The sequence below is a fragment of the Orycteropus afer genome, unplaced genomic scaffold, assembly GCF_000298275.1.
Source record: "Orycteropus afer afer isolate SDZICR_OR568_19922 unplaced genomic scaffold, OryAfe1.0 scaffold00381, whole genome shotgun sequence".
In the NCBI taxonomy this organism is placed as follows: Eukaryota; Metazoa; Chordata; class Mammalia; order Tubulidentata; family Orycteropodidae; genus Orycteropus; species Orycteropus afer.
Window position 1 is genome coordinate 1,350,351 of NW_006921968.1, and position 19,116 is coordinate 1,369,466.

Sequence of the window (19,116 nt, forward strand, 5' to 3'; positions counted from 1 at the left end):
CAGCAAAGACTGAGGATGGTGTAGGACCTGGCAGGGTTGTTCTGTTGTATGGAGGGTTGTGATGAATTGGAACTGACTGATGGTACCTAACAACATGTTTATGTAAGACCTTAAAACAGTATGTCCATATTTTATAATAAACAATAGTTATAAAAAGTAATTGTAATTTTATAGCAGCACAAACAGCTGACTGTAACCTTTTTTCTTCCAGAATTTAAATGAATATGTTGATGCATTAATTACCTTGAAGCAGAAGATTATCAATACAGAGTAAGTATACTCGTGCGTGTCTCAAACAACTTGGTAAAGTTGACGAGCTGGAGGAAGCAGCCCCTAGGGCTGAAAGGAGCCCTGCCCGTGCCAGGCCTCCTGGGCTGGTTAGAATAGAAGTGCTGAAAGTGTATTTGTTACAAGAAACCTAAGAAGAGGGTGGGCCTGACATGTTTCAAAACGTGGTTTTAACATAGTATCATTTCTAGGTTAAGTAATTCTTTGTTTTTATTTTTTTGTTTTTCATTGCAGTAATTTGTTAACGGAGTATCAGAAGAAATGTGATGATATCCTTTTACTGGCTTCGGCTTTTGCATTTCCTAGTGACTGATAGTTTCTTAGGAGTGAGGGGGTTGTGTCCACAGCTGTCTCTGGGAGGGTGGCAGCTTTGTCAGTAAGGAGCGAGCCCAGGAGCACGGTGTGTGCTTTCAGTTTGTCCGTCTGCTAAGTTCTCACTCAGGAGCCCCACAGCTGGGTTGTGCTTGTCATCGGTGCTGGTTTTCTTAAAGTCTGAAGCTCTTCCCCGGGGAGGCATTTCTCCCTGTAATGGCGCAGGCCGTGTCGACACAGGGTGCTGTCCAGCGGGGGACGACACTGACCGCGTGGCACCTCGGAATCTCTGCAGCTCTGTGGTGGCGCTGTTAAGAATGTCGGGACTTGGCTTTGGTCATCGTGTGTTGATTTGTAGAGAAGTGCTGTGCATGTCCAGGTCACGTGAACACTGCAGATCCTTGGGCATCCACAGGACTCCTTGCAGGCTCACAGTCACCTTGTGTCCAGGAACCAGTCAGTGAGACCTGCAGTGCAGGTGGCCTGTGGTTACCGGAACAGCATGTGTGTGGTCGCTGCTTCTCTGCCCTGAATTAAGTTTCTCCTATGAAAATAGAAACTCTCTCCCATGAAAACAAAATGCCTGTGCCTCGTAGGATTTACTGAAGTTCAGCTTCAGCATTGCCACGGGGCCGGGGTCTGCAGCCCATCTTTGCCATAACCTGAGCCTTCAAGGTTGGTTCTGGCGACCCTGACCGTGATCACTGGCTGTTTGTGTTGGGACCGTGGTATTAGGAGAGTTATAAATAAGGAAATTAAGGGATGCCATTGAGATTAAATTTTGTATCCAGATGTTTACATTTAAAATACAGGTTGTTGAACATCTTAGATGCTTGATTTTTTGAACTGTGAAGCCATTTATCTTTGTAATTAAATTTTGTATTATTGGCAGAATAATTGCTTTAACTGATGGTTGTAAGAACTGTTACTTTTACTACAAGAATTGTCATTACAACCACTTTTAAATGAGGAGGGAAGTTAACGGGTAGTTCACATCAGTGTTAGGGGAGTGTATTCATTTGTACCTTTTGGAAGAAACAGTCACAATTTTTCAGATAATTATGGGTATAATCTAGCAAGGAAATAATTGTTTCACTGTTAAAATTTGGGCACAAACAATTTTAAACATAATCACCAGAGTACTTTTTGAAATAGGTAACAGTGTTTGTTGTTGAATGTCAGACGTTCATTCTGTGGTGTGACTTTGGCTCTGGCCCTAGCTCCTTGCCTGGTTTCTAACAAATTAGGCGTTAGCCTTGAGCATGCATTGATTTCACCCCAGCTGTGCGGAGTTATCACCAGCGCAAATGGCCAGTGTTACAGATTGGAAATGGCTTTCTTTAATTGTGCATTACCTTTTGCTGCTGAAAGTATGGTCTCCTTGTCACCAGGATGGGGATGCTAGTTCTCCAGTAACCGTGCTGAGATAATGAGTATCTTTATTTCTGCTCTTGACTTCCTTGTGTGTCCTTTGGACCATTTTCCTGGTTATTAGTACCTCCTCTTGCTAACAGGCAGAGAGCGCGTCTTCTTCACGGGGTGATTGTTGGACGTTTTTATCTTGTAAGGTTTGCTGTAGAATCAGGTAAATGTGTGAAGATGGCCTTCTAACAACAGAGGGTCTGGATGCCTTTACAAGTGTTTACTGCCCTTGATGGAAGGACAGTTCACAAGAGAAGAAACTTAAAGGTTTCATTGATTTTTTTACTTCTTAGTGTCCTGGAACACCCTCCCAGGAGCATGAGCTGGAAAAGGTGGTTATCAGATCCTGCTGGTGGTCCCGATGGTGTGAATTGTAAAGGCTGTAAAGGTGGAGGATTATCGTGATGTGGTGGTCTCCCTGGGTCTCTTTTCTCATTACCCTTCAGATGTAGCTGGGTTTGCTTTTAGTAAGTACTTAGGTTTGTTTGCTTAAGACTTTCCTGGGCTACTGAGAGATGAAGGGTAAGCTGTTGGGGATTCTGTGTATAACATGTTGTTGTTGTTATGTGCTGTCGAGTCGGCCCCGACTCATAGCGACCCCTACTTGGGTTTCCGAGGCAGTATCACTACGGAAGTAGGATTGCCCAACCTTCCTTCTGAGGAGTGGCTGGTGGGTTTGAACCGCCAGCCTTCTGGTTAGCAGTCAAGTGCTTTGGCCACTATGCTACCAGAGCTCCTCTACATACATAGGGAATGTATTTTCTGTTTGTTTTTAATTGCTTAGGTGCTCTTGTGGTGTAGTGCTCAAAGCATTGGGCTGCTAACCAAAAGGTCAGCAGTTTGAACCCATCAGCTGTTCCCTGGGAGAAAGAAGCATGAGGCCGTCTGCTTCAATAAGGCCGAACAGTCCTGGAGGCCCTGTGGGCAGAGCAGTTTGACTCTGTCATGTCGCGTCTCTATGTGTTACAATTGACTTGATGGCAGTGGGTTTTTATATTGCTTTGTCTTTATCCAGGTAATTTAATTCTAACCAATGATAAATTTAAAAGTTTAAGGCTTTTTAAAAAAACAGGTATTTGACTTCCGGTACGTATCATGGTAAATGAGACTAACTCAGGAAGGGCTCTTACTGCTGTGTATGTAGAACTTTGAGTATTCTTTCCTAGGATCTGTGACCGTGTCTGTGTGTGCGTTGACCATGTCCACTATCACAGACACTTGCAGAGGAAGCTGTTCTCCGGGCCAGCATCAGCAGATGCAGGTTTAGAGTTTTCTTTAACAAGTCTTACAGCTGCAGTTTGCAAGAAGGTAAGCTGTCTATTTTAACAGTTAGCATAGCCACCATCTGAGTAGTAGATTTAGGGTAGACATTTATCTGACCAGGTTTTTAATGGATTCAAACCAAATGCCTAATGGGATTACAATCGAGAGTGTTGCTTTGATGCTCATAATCAAACGAGGTCTGCATTTTCCTTGCGATCAAATCATCCAGATGACTTTATTACAAAGGTCTTTAACCGGCTTTCCAGTGACTTCCCGCCCCCGTTACCATTGAGATGTGACATGGTGATATCTGATTGTTTTTGTCCATGTGAATTGCATGTCGAATGTGGTTGTTTATCCTGTTACTTTAAACACTTTAAAGCAGCCCTTAGTGCTTTAGTAATGTCTCCCTCCACGATCATGTTCATCACGTAGACGGGGCACATGACCTCCTGCCGCTGCATTTGAATAAAAGGGGGGATGAGTTCAAGGCTGGCGAGCGGCCTGTCCGGCACACGCAGCTCCTCACATTGTTTTTTGTGTACTTTTACCAAAATATTGACTACAGTGACACAGAAATAAAAAGCAATTTGCAGATCATGTTGTGTCAACAGAGAGGTTGTTCTCATCCCTGCATTTTGTAAGGTAAAAATCTGCAGCCGCCCGAGTGCGATCCTCTGTGGTTGGCCTTGTAACGTGGACCTGCTGTCCGTTCCAGGGAGAACAGCACTCTCCATCACCAAGTGGAGCAGATGCTTCAGAAAATCTCTCCGCTGCAGAAGTGTCAGGAGGAGCTGGGCTCGCTGAGAGCGGAGCTCGAAGAGAAGAAGGTACGTCGGTCGGGTCTGCGGATCCCTGCGCTGGGCACAGGGGAGCTTCACGCCCGGCAGGAGAGAGAGGGGCTGCTCGGGGTCTTCAGGTGCAGCCCTCCACTCGGGAACACGAGCCAGGAGGTGGACGCTTAGTCTGGACGGGAACTAATTCCTGCGTGCTGGGTTGGTTGTGCTGGGTTGGTTGCTTACACTTCCCGGGAGCCTTGGGACAGGAGCCTTGCAGCTGAGATGTTGGTAGTTCTCTGTCCTGCCTTGATCAGCCCTTCTTTGTTTCTTCACATTTTTCTTGCCATAAGATGGAGCTGCATGTGACAATTCACACTTGAAGGCCCAGAGGTCACTGTGTGGGGGGGGGAGGGGGCAGGCGAGCTCCGGAGGGCATGGGAGTGTTTCTTGTCCTCCGTGGGCTCGGGTCTAGCTGGGGGCAGGACAGTGGTGCGTGGGGCACACGGCCTCTGCTGGAGGACCTCCCTTCCAGTGGAGTAAGGGTGCCCCTTCGGTAACCTGCTGCCACGTTCGTGAGCCAGTCAGTGCTGCAAGCACCATCTGTTGCTTTTGTTTTCACCTTTTTTTTAATGATCATGAATGGAATCCCTGTGGTTTCTCTCTGTCTGTGAGAGATCCCAGAACGAGAGTTCTTAAAAGTGTCCTTATAAGTAAGTGTTCAGACCAGAAGCTAATTCCTTCACCAGCTGGTAACGTGGGTGAACTTCTTGGTGATACTGTGCTGAGTGAGACAAAGCGGTGGGTGGACAGTGCCTACTTGAGCTACGATGAAGCCGGTACATGTATCACTCTAAATTCCCCTCTGTGCGCTTACTGCAGCGAGATGGTTGTTTTCAGTGCTGGAAGCTTGCTTTTCTGAGTGCTCTACTCTCCAGGAATCTTAGAATCCTGGCTTTCACAGATAAGACACCGGAAGCCAGTGAAGTGACGCAGTTTGCGTGACACAGTTGTGGCCCAGCTGGACTGGCCTTGGCTCCTTGACCCGAGCTCTAGGCTCTTTTCATGCTGTGTCTGTGCCCCGTCTTCCTTGAGCTGCTTGTAGGACTGCCGTGTCCGTGTGAGGTCTGACACTCCTTCACCGTGACCGGTGTTCCTGTAGAGATTTTTTGTTGCATAAGTGACCACAGGGAACGTTGAGGAGCTGCACGCTGGATCGTGCCCACGCTGACTTGTCATCATCTCCTCCCCCAGAGTTCTCTCCGGCTGTATCAGGAGACCCATCAGGAGTATGCCCGCGCCAAGGAAGAGTGCTTGAAGAGTGACGCCCAGTGAGTATTTCTGAAGTGACTGTGGAAGCAGGGCTCTCAGCTTTGAAAATGGGGACCCTCTCAGCACTATTCCTCTTGGTTTCTGGTTTCTTGGCCATCATTAACTGGGTGGCCGTGTATTAGTCTGTCACTCGTCCTTGGTTTCCATGTCTGTAAAATGGGAGTAACAGCTAAGTTGCAGAGTTATGTGGTGCTGTGCTTAGGTGTACACTCAAAGTAACCCCATGTGACAATGCAAAGGCCAACGTCGGGTTTTGTCGGCTGTGATTTTTTTATTTTTTTTTTCATTGTGATTTGGGTGAAGATTTACAGAGCAAATTCACTCTCGCATACAGCAGTTCACATATACTTTGTCTCATGTCATTGACCACAGTTTACCACAATGCAACAGCTCCCCTCCCACTTCCTCCCCATAGTTACCTCTTCCCTGTGTCCATCCCTCCATACAGTCCTGCCCCCTGAACTGTCTCCCTGTGCATAAGCAGCCCTTCTTTCTCCCATGATTGTTCTCTCCACAGAGTGTAACTACTTGAGGTAAATGTTCAACTCATATGCCCGTATTTTGTTTGGCTGGAAACCACAGGTGTGAGTTCAATTCCAGACCTGAAGGGCAGCTAGGGGCCATAGTCTCAGTGGTTCTACCAGGCTCTATCAGATCAGCAAACCTGGTCCCAACCATTTTTTTTTTTCTCCAAATGATTTTGAGTTTTATTCCACATTCTTCTCCCTGTCTATCAAGGATCTCCTACATACATCCCCTTCCAAGTGGATGACAGTGGTAGCCAGGCACCATCTAGTTCTTCTGGTCTAATAGTCATATAGGCTGCAGATCAGATGGTGTACTAGTCGCTAGGACTAATTGTTTCCATGAGTTTTGGTTTTCTTCGTTCTTCTTTGCTCTGGACGAGGAGAGACCCATTGTTGCATCTAGATGGCAGCTTGCTAGGTTTTAAGATCCCAGTCACTATTTGCCAAAGTAGGAGGTGGAACAATGTTTTGTATAGTATGTTATGCCCATTAAGCTTGATGTCCCCCTGCGACTATGGTTCCAAGCTTGCAGGTTCAACTACTCGGTCCCTCTGGGTTGCTGGCTGTGACCAAGCAGTGACCATAACCTTTCGGCTGTGATTTTTATGGGAACAGATAGCCCAGTCTTTCCTGCAGAGCCTCTAGGTGGGTTTGAACTGCCAGCCTTTTGGATAGCAGCCAGGCCCTAGCTGTTCTGCCACTAAGGCTCCTGGGAAGGCCTGAGGAGGAGAGAATAAGCTACCATGTGTTAAAGGGATGGCACCAACAGGCTCAGGACAAGCCTTACTCGTCTTTGTGCATGCAGAGTGTCTGTACTACAGGGGCGTTGACGCCTTGCTGTGCCCTAGTCCCTTCACAGGTAGCATATTCAGTGTGTCTTTTTGCATTAATAAAAAGCCCTGTTCAGAGTGCTGCTTTGGTCTCTCTGAGGTTTCGTACTGTGTTCCCATCAATCGCAAAGCAGGCTCGTGGACGGCACGTCCAGCAGTTGAGCGTCACGTGGGTGTGGTGAAGTGTTCCCTCATCTCTGCCTCTCAGAAATCCACGGGAAATCACTTTTCATTCCCCAGCCCCCACTCCAGGGTCGCACCGAGAGCATGAGTGCCCTGCTCTGAGTCTGTGCAGACGCGCGTGTGTGCTCCTTAAAGTAACGCAGACCCAACAGACGCTGGGCTTCGGCCATGCACTGGAGCACAGCTGCTCTGTCTGTAGACAGTAACTAGCTCAGGGTGCTTAAGTGACCCAGTCGAGAGCCCATACGTGGAACCACACTGTGTGGGGGGCCCTGGGTCTTTCAAATGACAAGATTCTTCAGTGCTTTTGAGAAATGCTGACACAAAACGATGGGCTGTTCTTTCGTGGGGTGCTGGCAGTTCCCACTGATGCATGGTGCTTGTGGGACTAAACGTTTTTGTTGTACAAATCTTAGTAAATCTTAACAAGTGTGTTCCATACATTGATGTGTCATTTTTGTTTCTGTTGTTCTACTTCTTATATTTATTTAACTTATAAATTCGTTAGGAAGAAGAAACTGGAAGCCAAGGTGAAGAAGCTGGAAGGTAATTGCGCCATTGTTACTTGGCTGATGGAAGTCGTGGTGATGACATAAACAGTCTGTGATGCACGAGTTTAGTTCCTGGTTTCTGGTGGTGCATTCCTGGATGAATGTGGTGAGAATGTGTTAGGAAAATGTTTGGATACTGTGCTCACGCAGCTGGTAGAGAACCCAGCAGCCCAGTTCCGTCGACTTGACTGACTCATGACGACCTGGGTGTGTGCCCTGTAGGGTTTTCAATGCTCACTTTTCAGAAGTAGGTTGCCGGGCCTTTTCTTCTGATAGTTGATGTGACTATCAAATTTGTAAAGCCAAATCCTTGAACTGTTGTCCTTGAAGCACTGGCATGTATTTGCTCCAGGAAGTAGCAGTTAATGAATGGACATGACTTTCATGGGGCATTCTCTTCTCCTAACGAAGCAGTTGGTCAGTAGAGAAGCTTGATGAACGTAGATTGTTGAGACGGATCCTCGGAGACATTCCAGTGAGATTCCCCTGTCGGTGTTTGGCAGATGTGTGCCTCGTCCTCTCCCACACTCCATCCTTTTATTGGGGCTTGTAGTCTTCAGTGACTTGGCAGACTGTCAGGGGCTCATATAAGAATCTTTGTGGTCCTTCTAGTTCAGTGATAACCCTTTCAGGAATCCATAGGAATTGAACTTGGGATCTCTTTCTTTTCACCTCATTGGGAGATTAGGACAGTACCTAATGTCAAGTAGAGATGGTTGGGGCTTTGCCAGACCTGTCCCTGTGCCCTTCTTGAGTTTCAGCATGGCCTTTAGCAGTTCACTCACCTCCTGTGGGTTAACCAGAAAGACCCAAATCCATTGCCAGTGACTGGGTTCAGACTCCTGGCGCCCCTTGTGGTACAGAGTAGAACTACTACGTAGGGTGTTCTGAGCTGTAACCTTTATGGAAGGGGATTGCCGGGCCTGTCTTCGATGGCTCCACTGGGTGAGTTAGAACTGCCAACCTATGGGTTAGTACCTGACCGCAAACCATTTGTGCAGCCCAGGGACCATCTGCTGTGGGTTACTGACCAAGGTTCATTGTGCTATGGTGCTCTACTTCAGAAACTGTGTGAGTTAAGAACGTGAGTAATTGATCAGGACTTTCAGAGTGGTACCAAACCCAAACCACACCCACTGCCCTGGAGTCCATTCCGACCCACAGCGCCCCTAGAGGACAGAGTGGAACTGCCCACAGGGTCTCCAAGGCTGTCAGTCTTCAGAGAAGCAAAACCCAAACCACACCCACTGCCTGGAGTCCATTCTGACCCACAGCGCCCCAGAGGACAGAGTGGAACTGCCCACAGGGTCTCCAGGGCTGTCAGTCTTCACAGAAGCAAAGCCCAAACCACACCCACAGCCCTGGGTTGATTCTGACCCACAGCACCCCTAGAGGACAGAGTGGAACTGCCCACAGGGTCTCCAAGGCTGTCATCTTTATGGAAGCGGACAGCCTTCTTTTTCTCCCACAGAGCAGCTGGTGGTTTCGAGCTGCCAACTGTTTGGTTAGTAGCCAAGTGCTTTAACTACTGCACCACCAGATCTGTGGCAAAATGGGAGCTGCTGGAAACTCCTAGTCACTAATTTATCTGGAATACTTTAGACTTCCACACTATTGGTACTTTAGGAACAGTCTGTCCTCTGCTTTGATTGTTGCACTCACGTTGACAGTCGGGTCGTGAGTCTACATGATGGTGCTTTTTCCTGTCACAGCCTTCTCATGCTTGCACGTGGCAGTCTGTTTCCTCAAGGACATGACCGTGGGGATCTCAGTGGTGCTGGTAGGCTGATGTGCAGTTCACGGGACTTCCTTTGCAACCAGAGCGTAGCCTTTGTCTTCCTTCAACAACCACATTTTTCCCCAGTGAGCCCTGAGCACTTGTGTGTGATTGTCAGGTCAAGAAGGAGTATCTTGTTGGAGGAGTCAGGACAGGGTTCTGACTTTGGTGTTTACGACATCATTTTTCCATAGAAACGGTATATGACCGTAATCAGATGAGGTTCACACTAGTCAGACGCTTAATAGTTTATCTGATGGTTTGGTGCTTTAGAGCCAAAAACAAGAAATCACAGAAGAGCTATAAAAATGCCTTACAAAGTGAGATCTCCAATAAGGTGTAAGGAATTCGGGTGAAGGGTTAGTCGGCTTGTGGAAGGGAATCCTAGGAAGGAGTAGCAAACCCGTGGTCAGCAGAGAAGGTGATTGGGTCCCTAAATCAAGACAGTGATACTCATCACAATGAGAGAATCACAGTTCCCTAAAACCTCCGCCTTACGGTTGCTGATCATGTAGATAAGGTAAGCCAGGGAGGCCTTGTGCCCGTGCTCCAGGGCCTTTGAGGGTGCTCTTGCCCGACCTGAATGGTGGGGGAGGCTGGGCCTGTCTGGCTTTAGAATTGGTGGTCTAAAGTGCAAAGATTTCTGCACTCAGCAGCTCTCATAAAGTACTCCGAGAGCAGGGACTTCTTATATGATGTGTTTCAAACTTAAGAGAAAAGAAAAGTTCTGAGTCAGTTAGATACCTAGCATTCTGTTCACCCTGGCAGTGAGGCTGGGAAATTACTTTTCTCTCTGTTATTTCATCTTCTGAACAAAGAGGCTGCGTTCAAGCAGATTCAGGACTTCAAGCAACTGAGGAATGAGAAGAAAGTCCTCGAAAAGGAATTTAAGAAAACGCAGGTAATAAATACATAGATCGGTGCACACAGATTGAAGGCCTTGCTCTGGTCCCCGTGGTGGTCTCTGCATGTTGCCATGGGTCCCTAACTAACGTCTGAGGCCACCTCGTGAAAACACTTACATTGTCTGCGGTGGTGTCACTGTGGCATGGGATCCAGAGAGGGAGTCCCCCTAACCCACTGTGAACCCACTGCTGGGGAGCTGGTGCTATGACGCATGTGGTCCAGACAGTCATCCGCCCTACCTGCTGTAAACCCCCCGCCTGCACGCCAGGCCCACTCTGCCACGCGACAGGCAGGGGCTGCCCTTCTCACCTGCTGTCATTCCTGCCGGTGAGTCGGTGCTCACGTTGCGTGTGGTCCAGCACATGCACCCACCCTCCTCACCAGTTGCAAACCCACTGCCGACAAGTCAGTCCTGACTCGTAGTGACCCTGCAGGAGAGAGTAGGGGGCTCCAGAGCTGTGGTCTTTAGGGAAGCACACTGCCACATGTTTCCCACGGAGGGGCTGATGTGTTCCAGCCACCAGCCTTTTGGTTAGCAGCTGAGCACTTTAACCACTGTGCCATGAGGGCACGCTCCTTCCTTATTTATTATAAACTGTATTGTTTTGTTTTAACAGGAAAGACTGGATGAATTTTCTAAAAGGAAAAAAGAAAAGGGTGAGTATTCAGCTAATGCTTATTTTAAAACTGTGTCTGATAGTGTGTGTGTGTGCATGTGTGTGCACATGTGTGATGGGCAGTGTGTCTGACTGGCAGTGTGTATGTATATGATAGGCAGTGTGTGTGTGTGGGGGTGCGTGATGGGCAGCATGTATGTATGTGTGGCAGATAGTGTGTCTGACAGCATGTGTGTGCCTGATGAGCAGTGTGTGTGTGTTTGATGGGCAGCATGTATATGTGTGAGACAGTGTGTCTGCCTGGCAGTGTGTATGTATATGTCTGATGGGCAGTGTGTGTGTGTCTGTGTGTGTGTGTGTTGGGCAGCATGTGTATGTATGTGCGATTGTCTACCTGGCAGTGTATATGTATATGTTTATGTCTGATGGGCAGTGTGTGTGTGATGGGCAGCATGTATATGTGTATGTGATTGTGTCTGCCTGGCAGTATATATGTCTCATGGGCTGTGTGTGTATGTGTGTGTGAGATGGGCAGCATGTATATGTGTGTGATGGGCAGTTTGTCTATCTGGCTGTGTGTATGTATATGTCTGATGGGCAGTGTGTGTGTGATGGGCAGCATGTATATGTGTATGTGATTGTGTCTGCCTGGCAGTGTATATGTCTCATGGGCTGTGTGTGTATGTGTGTGTGAGATGGGCAGCATGTATATGTGTGTGACGGGCAGTTTGTCTGGCTGTGTGTATGTATATGTCTGATGGCAGTGTGTGTCTGGGTCTGATGGTCAGCATGTGTGTGTCTGATGGGCAGAGTGTGTGTGTATGTGTGTGTGTGTGTGTGAGGCAGTGTATATGTGTTTGATGGCCAGCATGTATATGTGTGACAGACAGTGTGTCTGCCTGGCAGTGTGTGTGTGTGAGGGTCAGTGTGGGGGTGTGTGTGCTTCTGTCTTTAATGATTGTTCTTCATATGTCTACAGAGTTGAGACACATTGGAACACAAATCTCCAGCGATTCCTGTGGAAGGATAGATAAAAGTGAGTGCAGAGCACGTCTTTGGGACCGCTGTGTGACCGCTGCATGTGAGGGGCTGTGGGTCGCTGTCACAAACCACCGGACAGCACCACAGCTCAGTCCTGATTACATTCCGTCATACCGGTTTCCACTCGTAAAATAAAGCAGCGGCCGGCTTGCAGATGGGGCAGTGGAAGACGAGGGAGGGGACCAAGAGAGAGTGGGACGGGCTTTGAGGCTACGGCGCAAAAGGGAAAGGAAAATAGGAGGATTTGGAGGTTAGATCTTCACTCGTGAAAACATTTCTCCTGGATTGTTTCTCTGTCAGATTTGCAGCATCAGGTTAGTGTGAGTGTGTTTTCCTAGAACACTCAGGTCTCGGAGCACAGAATGGTCAGGAGAGAGGGTGATCGGGAAATGACTGAGCACATTGTCTGAGCAGAAGGCAGCCTTAAACGCAGAGCTGGTGGGTTGTATAAGATCGTCATCTCTGCATACTCACGGGAAACACCTCTAACGCCATGTGAGGTGGGGACTGATTTGATTGGGGGGATGAAGACACTCAAGCAAATGCTGACGTGGAAGCAGGGGCTGTTGCGCTGCCCTTGACGCCTGGGGAGCCCGTGTGAGTCAGAGCGGCCCTGGCCCCACAGAGTTCTCGGGCTGATTTTTCAGAAGGAGATCACCAGGCCTTTCTTCCGAGGGGCCTTGAGCCACCAGCCTTTGGGTCAGCAGCCAAGTATGTTAGCTGTGCACTATCCAGGGCTCAGAAGGAGTAAGAGAAGGCAAAGTGACTTCAGGGCTAGTGACACAGCTGGGTGGAAGGCATGATCCCTGAGGAACGTCCTGCTGTGAAAGCATGTCAGGCGCAGCCTGGAGTTTCTAAAGGGGCAGCTCTGTTGTTGTCGTGGAAGACTAGTGTGTGTGTCTCAGGAGCAGAGTGCCTGCAGACTGCAGAACACTGGAGGCACAGTTGCAAGACTGGTAAGGCGCACGGAGTAATTCAAAGCACAAACCGAGAGCTCGCTGCGGTGTCCTGCAAATAGATCTAAAACCCCTTTCTGCCAAGCAACATAATGTCTAAAATTCACTGTTCGTGAGAATACCGCCCACTGCTTAAAAACACAACACAAGCACACCCAGACAGATATAAACTCCACCTCAATAACAGAACATAAAAGCTGAAGTAAGGAAGTATTTATGCATAGACAACGAGGACAGTGTTACTAAAACCTTCTTAATATCATCACTCTGCTGCACGAAGTAGTGTTGCAGTGAAGTGAACTTATTAGAAACCTGGGACGTGAAGGGTTCAGCTGAGCGGGTAGGAAAACGCAGCAGAAACCGAAAATCTCAGGGAGGATTGATTGAGATGGGACCACGTGTTAATGCCGTAGAAAGCAGAGCGTGGTCACTGGACCCTTGAGGTACTAGTAAAACTGAAAGCTAACGGCACCTGGACTGAGGAAAGCTGCAGGCTGTAGTTATAGAAATTTCTTACACATAGGTTTACATTCAAGTTGGAAATGTAGATGGAATGGTCCCTTTTCTAGGAAAACATGCACAAGTTGACCCTGAGTTGTTGCCGATCTCAACAGAAAAATAACACAGGAGAAATTTTAGAAAATAGTGGTTGGCAAAGTCCAGGTGGCCCACTGGTTTGCTTTACAAAGCCCTCAATGATAAACTAACACTGTTCTTAGTGTTTATTTGCTTGTTATGCTTGTTATGTGCCGTCAAGTCAGACCCGACTCACAATGACCCCTCCTTGGGTTTCTGAGGCAGTATCACTATGGAAATAGATTGCCCAACTTTCCTTCCGAGGAGTGGCTGGTGGGTTTTAATCACCAGCCTTCTGGTTAGCAGTCAAGTGCCTTAGGCACTATGCTACCAGAGCTTATTTGCTTAGACTGTAAGAAATAGGGAATGCTCCCATTCCTATCCTCTTAGCCAGCACAACCCTGTACCAAAACCAAATACAGATGACGTGTGCGTGTCCTCAGCCACACACACACTCAACATGTAGGACCAGAGCTGCGGAAGCCCTGAGCAGACTGCTAGGCATCATGTCCACTGGTCATTTAGAGTCCAGACACGTCGAGAGTTAAGGGTGAGCCCAACTGTGAGGCAAAGGCTGTTAGGATGATCTGCATCCAGCCCCCATTCCCGAGGGGCATTGTGGTTGGTAATAACAAGAAGACGACATGTGAACTTGAGAGGGGTAATGTTAGAACATAGTCATTCAGGACAGAGACAAGGGCGGGTGGGCTTCTGTTGCCTCCATTCTTCGTGTATGAGGCCTGGTGGCACAGTGGGTAAGCACTCCACTGCTAACTCCTGAGCTCACCAGCGGCTTAGTGGGAAAAAAGACCTGGCCAGCACTCAGGGAAAGATGGCAACCTGGGTCTGCCCGCGAGGGGCACTGTGAGCTGCTCTGAGAACTGACTCGACAGCCTCTGGCAACAGAAACACCCCCCTTCGTGTCTGGGCTTCCTAACAGGGCAGTGAATCAAAGAGGAGGGTGGGAGCTGCAGACAGTGAAGCAAGAGTCCGAATGGTCGTCTCAGACGAATGGTCGTCGCACGTAGGCTTATGTGAACGTTTCAGACACCGCCCCAGAAAGCTTGGTTTAGTGAGGAGGTGGTGTAGCAGGGGCACGTGAGATGTGCCAGGATTAGCCTGCTGGGAAGGGGATGACATAAGAACAGGCCGTCATCAGAGGGCGGCTCAGGTGGCCGGGAAGAGGCCCGACACGCGGTGCGGTCTCTGGGGGGACACACTGCAGGAGTAGTACTGTGGCCTTGCGCAGTGAGGTCTGTGTGAGATGGACACACTGCGGGAGCCTGTGTGTCCTCTTCTGTGTGCGCACACTCACTTGCCTTATGAACACCTGTTTCCGTGTGTTTCTGCTCGTGTTGTCTGGGTGTGTGTTCCCTTCCGTGTGTCATAGACACGCTTTCTTCATCAATGCGTGTTTCCGTGTGTTTCTGCTCATGTCACCTGGGTGTGTGCCCTCTTCCACACATGCATACTCACTTGCACCCAGTCTGTTTCCCTTTCACACTGTGAATGTTTCTCTTGTGATCTGTGCGGTGATGTCTGACAGGGCACATCCGACCCAGTGGATCGAGCCAGGTGTTGGCACTTTAATGCTTTGCTCTTTCTCACAGGGAAGGTCAAGTTGCTTCTGAAGGAGCTCTGGCTCTGCATCAACACGGCCCACGGGATCCCAGGTGAGGGGGGCTGCGCCCGGGGGAGGGCGGCCTGCGGGCGGGCATCCCAGGTGAGGGGGGCTGCGCCTGGGGGAGGGCGGCCTGCGGGCGGGCATCCCAGGTGTCGGGGAGGCACATTCCAGGTGGAGGGAGGGAGCACGTCCCGGTAGGGTGGGGGTGTGGGCACCTGGGATGCAGATGGGGGCCATATCCCAGGTGAGGGCCTCCCGGGTGAGGGCAGGGACTGCCCCAGGGGCGGGGCAGGGCTGCACACATGCAGATCCTCTACTTAGCAGGAAGGCTTGTGTGACCCCATGGGCCTTTAGTGTGTGATAGCTCGTGGATCTGTCAGTAAAAGGACGAGAGGAACTAGTCGGGATACTTTGATTACCCAGAACACCTGTATCTTCAGTTACGCCTTTGAATGTCAGTAAGTACGTGTGGGTTTAATGTTTCATGGCAGCTTCCATCCGGGAACATTCAAAGAGACTAGAAGGACAGACGGGGGAGCCGTGTGTGACAGGTATGTGCAGATGGCAGAGGGACATGGTTTCCTCAGTCACCTCATCAGTGTGATCGATGCCTCGAGAGTGTGGCTTCACCTGTTTTTCACGAAGGTTACCGGTTCCTTCTGGTTGGGTGTTGAGTGCCCCCTCTGCATGCTTGATGGGAAATAATTGGACTTGTACCCGTGATAACAGTCTGGCATTCATGACCTTGTTTGCTCTTTACTATGTAACCAAAGGATAATACGTTGTTTTTTTCCAGAGTGTTTTGTAGTTATCAGTAGGGGCTAAAATGTTACTTTGGAGGACTGGGCTATTGAATGTGTATTTTTGTGCCATTTTGTGACAGGTTACTCACTAAGTGGTTTTGACTTTTACATCCTAAACCGATGTACTCGATAGAATTTTCTGGAATGAGAGGGTGTTCTGGAGCAGTGGCACAGTGTGTGGAAGGCACGAGTCCCGGAGGCCGTGGAGCCCTTGCAGTGTGGCTGGAGCGATTGAGGAACTGTGCTTTGAATTTGCATTTGTGTGGCTGTGAATAGCCGCCCGTGACCAGTAGCTCCCCTGTTGGACCGTGCTGTTCTGGACGGTGACCTGGATGCTGGCAAACTCAATTTCTCAGGAGCCCCGAGGCTCATTTTAACGCCTGTGTGGCTGTCAGGTCGATTGTGACGTGTGGTGGCCCCATGTGCTCTAGAGTTTTCAAGGCTGTGACTGTCGGAAGCAGGTTGCCAGGCCTTTCTTTTGAGGTGCTCCTGGGTGGGTTCGAACTGCCAACCGTTTGGTTAGTAGCTGGACACGAATCCTCTGAACCATTTGTGTTCAGCCTTTTGAGGGACGGCCAACTGGTCCTCCACGGTGGTGCACCATCATAGGTTCCCACCAACTTTCCACAATCTCGCTGACACTGTTTTCTGTTATTTTTTTCATCAACACTTACTGTGTTCCATCATTTTTCTTTTTCTTTTTGTTAATCATTGCCGTTCTAATCTGGGTCGTGTAGTATCTCATCGTGGGTTTGATACGCATCTCCCAAACGACTGATACCGCAGTGCTGGGGAAACAGTGTGTTTCGCTGCTCACCAAAAACTTGATGGTCCCACCTGCCAGCCACTGCAGGGAAGAAAGAGGGAAAGATGAAGCCCTCTGTTTCTGTGAAGATTGACAGCCTTGGAGACCCTCTGGGGCAGTTCCACTCTGTCCTGTGGGGGCACTGTGAGTCAGAACCAACTCCAGGCAGGGGTTCAGTGGCTAATGACTTACGGTGTCTTTTTCTGTGCTCCTTGGCTGTTTGAATATCCCCTGGTGCAGGGTCCATTCAGGACTTTGTGCGTTTTGAGATTGGGGGTTCTTATTGGGGTAAGCTGCAGATGTATTTTATATCTTCTCATTTTTTACCCTGGCTTGTTACATGCTTCCCAGAGTTTTATCCCCATCTGTAGGTCGTCTTTCCACTTTTTTGATAAAATCTTTTTATTCTTTTTTATTGTGATCTCGGTGAAAATTTACAGAGCAAATTCATTTTCCATATAGCAGTTCACACACACGTTGTCCCAAGACATTGACTACAATTTACCCCAATGCAACAACTCCCCTCCCACTTCTTCCCGATAGTTACTCTTTCCTGTATCCATCTCTCCATGCGCTCCTGCCCCCTGAACTGTCTCCCTGTGCATAAGCAGCCCTTCTTTCTCCCATGATTGTTCTCTCCAAGGAGTGTATCTACCTCAGGTACATGTTCAACTCATATGCCTGTCCTTTGTTTGGCTGGAAGCCACAGGTATAGGTTCAATTCCAGACCTGAAGGGCAGCTAGGGGCCATCATCTCAGTGGTTCCACCAGGCTCTATCGGACCAGCAAACCTGGTGTCCCCCCCCCCGCCCTTTTTTTCCCCCCAAATGATTTTGAGTTTTGTTCCACATTGTTCTCTCTCTCTATCCAGGATCTCTGACATAGATCCCCCTCTGAGTGGCTGGCAGTCGTAGCCAGGCATCATCTACCTCTTCTGGTCTCATAGTCGTATAGGCTGCAGATAGCATGATGTATTAGTTGCTAGGACTAATTGTTTCCATGGATCTTTGGTTTTCTTCATTCTTCTTTGCTCCAGATGAGGAGAGACCCATAGTTGCATCTAGATGGCTGCTTGCAAGCTTTTAAGATCCTAGCCACACAACTTGCCAAAGTAGGAGGTGGAACAATGTTTTGTGTAGTATGTTATGCCAATTGAGCTTGATGTCCCCTGTGACTATGGTCCCAAGCCTACAAGTTCAACTACTCGGTCCCTCAGGGTAGATGGCTGTGACCAAAAAGTGACTACAACCTTGTCCCTTGTCAGCTTTACTGTACACTTGGGAATTCTTACAGATCATACAAATACACTTATAGGACCATTGTCTGCCAACCCTATATATGGTCTTGGGTACACTCCCTGCTTCATAGACATAACCTAATAGTTCAGCCTGTCCAGCCATCTATGTAGCCATATACTCGTGTTTGCCTTCACTGACAATGCAGTACTGTATGTGCAAAGGGGTTCATCTTTGTTGTCAGTACCTAACGTGTACCTCTCTATGTCTTCCTCTTCCTCAGTGCCACCGTGCTGATCACTCACATTTGGTATATTGTGCTTCTCTTCACCCAAATCAATACGTATCTTTCCTATCTAACAGTGTTCCCTCCCCTCCCCTCCCACCCCTGGTAACCAACAAAGAAATTTTCCTCCCATAGATAAACCTTTCCTTTACTTTTACAATAATGGACTAATACAGTATTTGTCCTACTGTGATTGACTTATTTTGCTCAGCATAATGTCCTCCAAGTTCATCCATGTTATGTGGTGTTTTGCAGATTCTACGTTATTCTTTAGGGTTGCATAGTATTCCATTGTGTATGTACTATAGTTTGATAATCCACTCTTCAGTTGATGGGCACCTAGGTTGTTTCCATCTTTTGGCTATTGTAAATCGTGCTGCAATGAACATGGGTATGCATATGTCTGCTCTTATGGCTCTCATTTCTTTAGGATATGTACATAGTAATGGAATGGCTGGGTCAAATGGTATTTCTTATTCCAACTTTTTAAGCAATCACCATACTGCTTTCCGCAGTGGCTGTACCATTTTATAGTCCCATGAGCAGCATATGAGAGTCCCAGTCTCTCCACATCCCCGCCAACATTTGTTATTTTTTGTCTGGTTGAACTTTGCTGCTAGTGCTGAAACAAGATGGTATCTCCTTGTTGTTTTGATTTGCATTTCTCTAATGACTAGTGATTGTGAGCATTTCTTCATATGTTCGTTAGCCATCTGAATATCCTCCTTGATGAAGCATCTATTCATGTCTTCTGCCCATTTTTTAATTGGATTGTTTGTCTTTTTATTATTGAGGTATTGGAGTGCTCTGTAAATTCTAGAGATAAGTCCCTTGTCAGATATGTCATTACCAAATATTTTTTCCCAATCTGTAGGTTCTCTTTTGACTCTTTCGGAGAAGTCTTTGGAAGCACTTAAAAATTTAATTTTTAGAAGGTACCATTCATCTAGTTTCTCTTCTGCTGTTTCTGCACTTCGGGTTATGCTTGGTAGTCTATTTATGCCAT

The 19,116-nt window shown here is 48.1% G+C and overlaps 1 protein-coding gene across 1 annotated transcript in view; it reads left to right on the forward strand.

Annotated features, from left to right (window-relative positions):
• ICE1 (interactor of little elongation complex ELL subunit 1) overlaps positions 1-19,116 on the forward strand; it is a 97,622-nt gene that overhangs the window by 19,395 nt on the left and 59,111 nt on the right. Inside the window, 11 exon segments of the mRNA XM_007953261.2 lie at positions 212-270; positions 523-557; positions 3,312-3,330; positions 4,004-4,115; positions 5,316-5,392; positions 7,442-7,479; positions 10,080-10,162; positions 10,785-10,824; positions 11,764-11,820; positions 14,968-15,080; positions 15,231-15,246. Of these exon segments, the coding sequence (XP_007951452.1) occupies positions 212-270; positions 523-557; positions 3,312-3,330; positions 4,004-4,115; positions 5,316-5,392; positions 7,442-7,479; positions 10,080-10,162; positions 10,785-10,824; positions 11,764-11,820; positions 14,968-15,080; positions 15,231-15,246 (649 nt within the window).